At 40.8% G+C, this 10,284-nt stretch overlaps 1 protein-coding gene across 6 annotated transcripts; it reads left to right on the forward strand.

The window, feature by feature from the left end:
- Window positions 1-1,575: 1,575 nt before the first annotated feature.
- On the forward strand, window positions 1,576-10,141 carry angel2 (angel homolog 2 (Drosophila)). Of its 6 annotated transcripts, none has more exons than XM_061753634.1 (10): window positions 1,581-1,744; window positions 2,760-3,268; window positions 3,841-4,073; window positions 4,155-4,224; window positions 5,220-5,641; window positions 6,619-6,757; window positions 6,840-6,876; window positions 6,907-6,927; window positions 8,362-8,495; window positions 8,672-10,141. In XM_061753634.1, the coding sequence occupies exons 1-10, from the start codon at window positions 1,674-1,676 to the stop codon at window positions 8,830-8,832; spliced, it is 1,797 nt and encodes a 598-aa protein (XP_061609618.1). In that variant the 5' UTR covers window positions 1,581-1,673; the 3' UTR covers window positions 8,833-10,141. The 6 variants fall into 6 exon arrangements, with proteins under 6 accessions (XP_061609620.1, XP_061609617.1, XP_061609618.1 ...); XM_061753632.1 differs by having other exon boundaries at window positions 1,583-1,744; window positions 6,840-6,927; window positions 8,672-8,863; window positions 9,781-10,141; XM_061753636.1 differs by lacking the exon at window positions 8,672-10,141 and having other exon boundaries at window positions 1,576-1,744; window positions 7,234-8,492.
- The last annotated feature ends 143 nt before the right edge of the window (window positions 10,142-10,284 follow it).

Genomic DNA, 10,284 nt, shown 5'->3' on the forward strand with positions numbered 1-10,284 from the left:
ATTTTTTGTGAATTGAGTAAAAAAAAAATATATATATATACTGTAAAATGAAAACACCAAGGAGCTGTATTGTATTGTTTCAATATTGTCTTAGGAGCAACAGCTGCAGTATCGACACTCTCGCATGTACAGCCGATTCCATTGTCTTTTTTATTCAAACATACAGTTCTCAAACTCAACGCCTGGGGGCCAGAGCCGGCCCGCCACATCATTTTATGTGGCCCGCGAAAACATATAACGACTTTGTTTCTTCCTAAAATACCAAAATTGCTAATTACCTTTATAACCTTGAGATATCGCAAGCATTTTTTTGTTGTTACCAAAGCACCCTTTAAAATAAAGTGAAAATATTCTAACAATTCTTACTGACTTCTGACTTCAAAACTACAAATATGAGGCGATTATAAATTAATGCAGATTCACAATCATAATGGTCCTCTGAGGTAAACCACAAGTACAATGTGGCCCGCGACAAAAATGAGTTTGACACCCGTGCTAGTAACACTAGTAATGGGTGAACAGTACGCATCAGCCCAATGTAAGTTGTTGTTGGAACAGAAAAAAGACGAGACTGTTGGGCTAATTATACATTATTCGTGCACTCACTCAATGTAGTAGTCTCGCTACCCTGCATATCTGTTGTTGACCAATACTGGCCACTCATGTGCTTGAGAAGTATCTGCACCATTTGCACAATTGACATTGTCCCAGATTATCACACTTCTAGTCACTTTAAACTGCATACATTTCTTGAAGTCTCTGGACCATTTTGACAACGGTCATTGCACAAGACTATTGTTCCATTAGTCATTTCAAACTGCTCTAATTGCTAGAGGACTCTGCATCATTTTGCATCTCTCTTGTAACGTTTCACGCTCACTTTCAAGCGGAATTGAAGGTATAATAGCAGTGTGTCAACGAGAAACAACGAGCAGACATGTTTGAAGACATCCGTGATGAGTTCGTGATGATGTTAAATATGTGCTGGGTCCTGATTGGCTTAAAAGATGATGAGGGTAGCTCAAGCAAATCGCGCATGCGCTTGTCGATTTTCTGCAATAAGACCTTTATTTTCAACAAGTTTTACATGGTAGTTGCAGGGTAAGGAAATACAACATTAGCCGATGGCGTGAGTGGCAGTCTGCAGTTGGGGAGACTCTATTTTTGGCTAAGTGCCACTTGACGGCTTTTGCGTTTGACCTCGGGGCTAACGTGCAAACTCCCCGCAGGAAAGGGATTCTCCTGAGCTGAGATTCGAACCTCAAACTGTGAAACTGTCAAGACACGCTAACCACTCGTGCACTGTGCTGCCGTTACCCCAATCTCAGACATTCAATACGATGCAGGCTACAGTTCAGAGGGTCATAATATTGCAAACAGTTTGATGCAGCTCAATCAGTACACTCACAATAATAAACGTGTTGTAAAACGACTGGCTCTCTACCAGTGGCAATCAAAAGTATAACCATACTAGAAACCTTTCCTTGGTACGTCATTGTGTGATTCATCAAAAATAATTAGCATAAAAGCAGGTAAAACTACACGGAAATAACAGTCTTGAGGTAACTGTGCTAAGGGGTTCGCCATAGTGACAGTCCGACAAGGTCCACGGAATCGAAAATCGATTCCCCCTTACATGGCGCTGATATGGATCATATGCAACACGTAGCTGCATGAAAGCTGACGTGATTGTTTGTAACGGTGTCCTGTTCGCTTTGCTGCTAGCTGGCAGACTCAAGTCGACGTAAGTCACAACTTCCTTCTTTCGCGACTTTTTTTCTCCTATTGTTAGAGAAAGGCGACGATACTAATATGTAAACGCGATTCAGATAATACATGAAATACATTGACAGTGGTACTACTCAAAATTGTCACACTTGAATGAAATAAACGGGACTTTGTTTCCAGCCGAGAAGCTATTCGCGCCGAACCGAAATGTTTGTAGTCCATTTACAGGTCTTTTACGAGATTCTCAATGGTAGTAACAGAACACAAAACTACAAGTTCCACCCGACCTGAAGGAAAGTGACGACTGCTGGTGCTGCGTTAAAAATATTTGTATTAAATGCAGTTACTTTTTGTAACACGAATGTAATTAGAATTATTTATATTTTTTTTAGAATAAATTAGTTTAGTTTAATCAAATAAACGCTTTAGAAGATAATTTAAGTTGATTATATAAATTACTTGATCATTTTTATGCACACATTTTAACAGGAAATTGTAAGTGGAGAATGTCCCTGAGCCCTAAACGCACCAACAGTCTGATGCCTTCTGTTTACGTAATCGATGACGTCTAATGTCGAGGACGCTCAGCGGTGTTTGTTTTCATAACCACACCTGTCATTAAACCTTTCTTATCCGCACTGGAAGTACTCGGAATAGTTTGTTGAATTTCAGCTTTTGTTGCCGATTATGTCTCATTCGCTGACCGTGAAAGGTGAGTTGCTAGCGTTCTGGCCCGGACCAAAAGAAACTATAAACGTAACAATTTGTGTTACAGCTCGGAGTAGCAATCATTCAATTGAATGTGAAATTAACTTCCTTTTTCTTCCTCTTCTAACTTCCTTGTGTAATTGTGATTTTGTATTTTTTTTTTTTAACAAACATCTTACGCATGTCGTTTGTGTTTGACAAAAACACGAATCAATCACATGATTCCAGATGAATTTCTGTACAGTATATTGTGCTTGTGGTGTTTGTGGACATTATGTTTCCATGCAATGACAATGAATTAATCATCTACCTCTTCCGTCCAGGCGCGTCATGTTTCTTCGCCAGTTGAGCAGTGTGGCCACCAGCCTCCAGCCCCAACATCTCGCCGTCTGCCGGCTGGGCCTCATCTGCTTCACCCCCGTTCTACCCTCTCCTTCCCGCCTGCTCGCGCCCACTAGGACCAGTCCTCGCCGGCTGTCCACCTCCACCGGCGCCATGACGGAGCACAGCGATCACGAGCCTCCTTACAAACGCATGAGGACTGCTGAAGAAAAGAGGAGCGTAAAATATGGGGATGCAAACAGAGAAAGAGGGCAGAAGTCAAACCAAGAAGGCGGCAGGTCGGAATCTCGCTCGAGGGACGCAAATCGACCTGGGAAAGGTCCGAGCAGAGATGTTCAGAGGGGGCGTTGCGGGTTCAAACCCGAGCAGAGTGCCGCGGATGAGGACATGTTAGGAGGCCGGCCGAGGAGCTCCCTCTCTCAGCCCGGAAACTCCTCCGAGCCTCCTCCGCCGGGAGTGGAGTTGGCTGTCAATCAAGCTCCGTTGCTAGGTGAGCATGTCTACCACACCTAGAGATGCAACCATTAATCAATTAATCGACAACTAATTGATGATCAAATTACTCAACAACTAGCCTATCTACAGTAAATATTCTCCAATTTCTCTAGTCAAAATATTAAAAATAGTAAAAATATTGGCGTCAAAGTCACTGTTGTGCTTGATGTGTGTTAACACAAAAAGCTCCTTTTCTCCACTTTTTGGTTATAAACTTTTTATGGGTGGAACTAACCCATGTTCTGCTGCTGATTACTGAAGAACAGAACAATCTTGAAACAAACTTTTTTGTCTGGTGAGAGAAGAGTGCCTACTCTTTGCTTATTTTGTCACAGAATGACCCAATATTTGCTGGGTTTTGAAAGCTCAATCAAAGTATTTCTAAAACGGCTGGCAACTGAATGAAAGTTAACAGGCCCAGATTTCACACCGAATAAAATACATTGTGAGGAAATAGAGACAAGATCAATATTATTTCATTATTCATGATTTTGTTATTTGTGTCTGGTTGGGTGCTTTCAGTTCCCCCCAACCCTAATGTCGAAAATGTCCCTTGGCTTGATAAAGGTCGGGAGACGCTGCTTCACAGATGCTGGGAGGTGTCACCAGCCTGCAGTGCCATGGCACCACCACGCGGGGGCGACAGAGCTTTTGACTTCTCGGTGATGTCGTACAACATCCTGTCGCAGGAGCTGCTGCACGCCAACTCGTACTTGTACCGACACTGCTCGGCGGCAGCGCTGGCCTGGTCGCACCGGCTGCCCAACCTGCTAGCCGAGCTGAGCAAGTACGACGCTGATGTGAGATTGCCACGTCGCACGCAAGGCTGCGCTTACCTCCTCCGCACGTAACCTTTGACCCCCATGTGCTTGTCCCGTCAGGTGCTCTGTCTTCAGGAAGTCCAGCAGGACCACTTTGAAAATCAGATCAGACCAGCTCTCCAGGCACGAGGTCATTCCCAATTGTGGAGTAGAAGGGCTACACTGAAAAGGAAAAAAAAAAGAATTACACTACGATGTGTTTTGGAGGCGGGAAAGCCATGTGTTTGATAAACTTTTTTTTTTTAGTCATGTTTGATTTACAAAAGGCCTATTATTAGGGAAAAATGATAATTTGGAGAGAAGTCAATTTAAACAAGCCATTATATAAGAAAACTTTGTTTTAAACAAATCAAAGTTTTTCTTTCACCTGAAGGAGTAATTGGCACGTTGTTTTCAAAATGTCTTGCTGGAAGAAAAGGTAGAGTTTTTGTTTCTTTATTTGTCAACAACAATAAATATAACAACATAAACGTGAAGGGCTTATTTAGCTAAACATTTTTAGGTCTACATTTGAGTGCATGAATTCAGTTCTCACTGCATGGACACAACAGCCGGTGTCTTTATTGAGCAAACGGTAACAAATGACCACGTAATAAGCACATTCATTTACGAGCTGCCGGTGACCACAGGTCATGCCGAGTAACTCAAGACGCAGACTGCTATAATGGGTTAGCCACTTAACAGCCAGCCGCTATCCTGCACTCACAACAGCCAAGTCTACGCTCTCATTCGCTGTCACCCATGTCACTCACCAAGCCAAGCCCTGCCTTTTAAAGCCACACACATTCAAAGTCACAAATACTGCATTGTAGAACGTAAGGATGGCGACCCCAAGTCGACCAAAAAAAATATCTCCACCTCAGATGCATATTTTATATTGGTACTATGCATAAAACCTTGAAATAATAAAATAAATATATTTGCTACTTTGCAGATTTTCATCTATTGGGGAACGTGACCTCAGCGATAAACGAGGGGTTACTGTAGTCGGATAACTAAACATTTACTTGGTTGTTTCATTTCAAACACTCAAGGCACTCAGCAATTATTTTTTATCCATCCATTATCTGAGCCGCTTAGCCTCGCAAGGAAATAGTAATTTTGCATGAAATGTGTTGTTTTCAGGTTACGAGTGTGTGTACAAAAAGCGCACGGGGAAGAAACCGGACGGTTGCGCCGTGGCTTTCAAGACGTCGCGCCTGCGTCTGCTCTCGTCCAATCCTGTCGAGTTCTTCCGGCCGGGCGACGCCCTCCTGGACCGTGACAACGTGGGATTGGTCGTCCTGCTGCAGCCCAAAGACGCCGCCCCATCCGCCGGCTTCGTGTGCGTGGCCAACACGCACGTGCTGTACAACCCGCGGCGAGGCGACGTCAAACTGGCCCAGCTGGCCATCCTATTGGCCGAGATCGGCCTCTCGTCCCGCCCCCCGAACGGCTCCCGAAACCCGGTGGTTCTGTGCGGAGACTTCAACTCCACGCCGTGCAGTCCGCTCGTCGCTTTCCTCACGACGGGACACCTCCAGTACCAAAACCTTCCCATCGGCATGGTCAGAAACACATTACACAATGATTATTATTAGAAGTTTTGGACTTATTACCGTTAAAAAACACTTAATTTTTCTTTCTCAAGAATTAAATTTTACAAAAAAAAATAGGCCTTTTTTTCAAACCACCAAAAGAATCTTCTATGACTTTTAAAAGCAGCGTATGATTTAAGAGAAGACTTGTTTATATTAGCTACAAAAAAGGTAGGACTTCAAAAATGTCTTTTTGAAAATGACTGACTTTTTCAAAACCGAATTTTCTTCTAAAAATAAATGACTTTTTCTTCAAATTATGCCTTTTTTTTAACCCCCAAATTTTTTTTCAAAGCAGTTACATTTTTCAATAATATGACGTTCTCAAAATAGTCTTTTTAAACTATGACTTTTAAAAATATGATATGAAAATAATTATTAGTACAGTTTCCTACCAAAAATTATTATTATTATTATAAAAAAAGTATGACTTTCATGTATGACTAAAATATGAAAATGCATTTTATGAAGGGAAAAAATCTATTTTGAGTAAAAACTTATTTTTGGGGGTAAAGTACTTTCGACTTTCAAAAATGCAATTTTTTTTAGGAAATTTGAAAAGTAAATTGTGAGCAAAGTAATTTTTTTCAAACCATATCTTTTAAAAAAAAGAACTTTTTAAAGGAAAAAGCAAGGAAAAAGTAATGTTTGTTTTTTTAAATCCATTTTTTCAAAAAGTCATTTTTTAAAAAAACAATATAACATTTTTTGAATTCATATTTTTTAGGTGGAAAATTGTACTGTATAAAAAAAAAAGTAATATTAAAAAAAAAAAAAAAACTCGTACTTTTTAGTTGCCAAATTTGTATTTATTTTTTTTAGTTCCCAGTTTTAGCTTTTCTAGTACCGGTACACCTTGCAATGCTAATACATTGCCTAATTATTTTTCTTCAAAGAATTCTTGATAATAACATTTACAGCTTGTGTGCATGCGTGCTTCCGCGCAGGTGTCCGGTCAGGAGTACGGCTCCCGGGGTCAGCGCCTGTTGGAGAATCCCATCTGGTCTCCCACGTTAGGAATCAACCGGCAGTGTCAGTACGAGAGCACCTGGACCTCCGCCGCGTCCTCGCCCGCCTGCGCCACCGGTGAGCCCCGTCACAAGTTGCACACTCGTGTGTGTGTGTTAGGAAAACACTCACAATGTTGTTGTCTGTACATTTTGTGCAGTCGAACGAGTAATCTCTCATCTGTCGGTTGAAGACGTCGCCAAACGAGCGGCCGCCGACCGAGCGGCCGCCAACAACGCTTTGAAAAGGTTTTTACGCTTTCGTCATTCCTCCATTAAATGACATTTTCCAAATTGGTCTGAATTCTGCTTGGAAATAACCCTAATGCTGAGAAAGTTAACAATGTGTTCATAGTTTGACAAATGTGCAGTTAGCGTTGTGTATACTGCATAGGAGTTATATGAAAAAAAATACAGAAACATTTCTTGAAATTTTTATCAATTTTAATATTTTCCTCTTTTAAGCGTATCCAAGAGAAGAGAGAGAGCATAAAATACATGGATAAGGCCAATAGTTTAATCCATCCATTTTCTGAGCCGCTTTCTCCTCACTAGGGTCGCGGGCGAGCCGGAGCCTATCCCAGCTGTCATCGGGCAGGAGGCGGGGTACACCCTGAACTGGTTGCCAGCCAATCGCAGGGCACATAGAAACAAACAACCATTCGCATTGACATTCACACCTACGGGCAATTTAGAGTCTCCAATTCATGCATGTTTTTGGGATGTGGGAGGAAACCGGAGTGCCCGGAGAAAACGCACGCAGGCACGGGGAGAACATGCAAACTCCACACAGGCGGGGCCGGGGATTGAACCCGGGTCCTCAGAACTGTGAGGCTGACGCTCTAACCAGTCGGCCACCGCCAATAGTTTTAGTTTGAGAAAAATTCAATGCTGACGTGAGTTTGGTAAGAGTTTGGTAAGACTGGATTCCTGAAAAGTCATATTCCCACAAAAGAAATGGATATAGTACTTTCGAAAATAAAAAGTCTTAAAAAAGTGCAGTATTTTTGAAAAAGTTTTTTCTAAAAAAAATCAAATAATATTTTTGAAAGGTTTTGGGGGGGAAACAACAACAAAAGTTGGCTACAGTATTTTCAAATAAAACCTTTTCTTGATTAAAAAAATAAAAAGGGATAGCCTAATTTTGAAGGAAGTTGTGTATTTCTGGAAGTAGTTATATTTTTTCAAATAAATAAATAGGTTGTATACAGTATTTCTGGAAGTTGTATATTTCCGGAAATGAAGTTGTATATTAAAAAAAATTAAATAAAAAAATAAAATTGCCGAGAATACTTCCCCATTAAGTTGTATATTTAAAAAAAAAAAATATATATATATATATATATATATAGTTGTATATTTGTGGAAAAACATTTGTTGTATATTAAAAAACGTTTCATACAGTATTTTCCCCCAAAACATATTTTCAAAAAAATAAAAAGCATATTTTTGAAAAAAGGTAGTTTTTTTTTTTTTTTTTAAAGTGTTGTCATTAAGTTCAGAGGAAAAAGTTGTATATTTCTGGAAATTAAGTTACATATTTTCATTTTTAAAAAAAAGGCGAAGAACAACAAAAGTTTATAAAAAAGATGTGTTTGTAAAAATAATATATTTCAGAGAAAAAAGTTGTACTGTATATTTCCCAAAAAGTTGTATAAATCTTGAGTGTGTGCGTGTGTGCAGTTGGAGTCTGGAGCACGATCTGCCGCTGCGCTCATCGTACCCTCCTCGCCTGATGCCCGACGGCCGCGCCGCCATCACAACGTGCCACTCGCGCTGCGCCATGATGGTGGACTACATCCTGTACACACCGCGCGGTGCGTGCGCTCCCGCAACACATCCTCACAGGAACTGTGTTTTAGCTGTAGACACTGTAGAACAGTACATGTTTGTTTAGTACTGAACTGTATCTAAAACATATTAGGTGTAAGAATCGTCAGATTAAAAGTTGCAGACGTCGTTTTTGATGTGACGTCTCCTACCTCCTGTGCAGAGTCACTTCCTGGTGGGCGGGGCCTCCAGCTGCTGGGCAGGCTGTCATTGGTGGGCCAGCCGGAGTTGGAGCAAGTCGGCGGTCTGCCCAACTTGGGCCACTCGTCGGACCACCTTCCACTGCTCGCTCGCTTCCGGTGGCTCGTCGCCGACCATTCGTGACACCAACAGGCAAACCAAGGACTTGTTGAAGGTTTTTAAGTTTAAAAAAAAAAATATATATATATATATATATATATATATATAGCTTTGTGATGTATTCATCACAGTTTGTTAGGCTTATGCAAAAAGGAATTTCTGGGACAAATGTTTTTGAAGACATTTTTCTACGTTTGTCGGACAATAATGCATAAATCTAAAATAGAGCAATTTATTGAGGAAGGTGTACGATGTGTTGCTGCTCTACCGTGTCACATTTTACTGACCTTAATTAACAAAATATGCGATTAATAATTAAATTAGTTTCTTTTTTTATTCTTTTATTTTTGTACTTTTTTCATTCCCATTTTTTTTAGCTGTTTTTGGTTTTATTCAATTAAAAGTAGAATAAGTATTAAGCAAGTTTACATACAAAAATATGTACTGTACAATGGTGCTTTGTTAGTCTTTTGTTGTTTGAAGATGCGTCTCACATCCTGTTCGTGGATGGTTAACGCAGAAGTCGCTGGTGTGATTATTGTTTTCAGAGGAAGACATGAGGAACACCTCATTACTTAAATGGTTTTGTTTTAAATCTGTCAGAAATTACATTTGTTAAAAAAAAAAAATAAATACACTGAAGTGCATCATGAGACGAAATGTGGATACAAACTGTTGAAGGAATTAAACACACACACATCAGAAACATCATAAGCTGCTGACGTGGTGTGGCTCCTACTTCCTGATCTCTAAGCTACTGCACACATGAAATATTAAGGATTATTTCTACAAATCTGCTTCCTCTGTGTGCACACACACACACACGGCAGTAAAGCAGATTATCAAGTGTCAAGCTGTGCACACGTGATGAATACGCATCCTTCATCTTTCTCCTTCAAACCTCTTTCAGAGAGGTTTAAACATCATCCATCCATCCATCCATCCATTTTCTGAGCCGCTTCTCCTCACTAGGGTCACGGGCGTGCTGGAGCCTATCCCAGCTACCATCGGGCAGGAGGCGGGGTACATCCTGAACTGGTCGCCAGCCAATCGCAGGGCACATACAAACAAACAACCATTTGCACTCACATTCACACCTACGGGCAATTTAGAGTTTCCAATTCATGCATGTTTTTGGGATGTGGGAGGAAACCGGAGTGCCCGGAGAAAACCCACGCAGGCACGGGGAGAACATGCAAACTCCACAAACTCCACACAGGCGGGGCCAGGGATTGAACCCCGGTCCTCAGAACTGTGAGGCTGACGCTCTAACCACCGTGCCGCCGGTTTAAACATCAACAGGAGATATTTTTCTAATATTTTGGTTACCGTATTTTAGCTACATTAATGAAAACTAGCGCACTTGTAAAAAAAAAAAAAAAAAAAAAAATACAAAGCTACTCGGATACATTTGTTTTTTTTGTTCTTGTATGTGACAAACTGCTGTCACAAGAAGTAAAAAAAAAAAAAAAAGTT

The sequence above is a fragment of the Phyllopteryx taeniolatus genome, chromosome 18 (assembly GCF_024500385.1).
Source record: "Phyllopteryx taeniolatus isolate TA_2022b chromosome 18, UOR_Ptae_1.2, whole genome shotgun sequence".
NCBI lineage: Eukaryota > Metazoa > Chordata > Actinopteri > Syngnathiformes > Syngnathidae > Phyllopteryx > Phyllopteryx taeniolatus.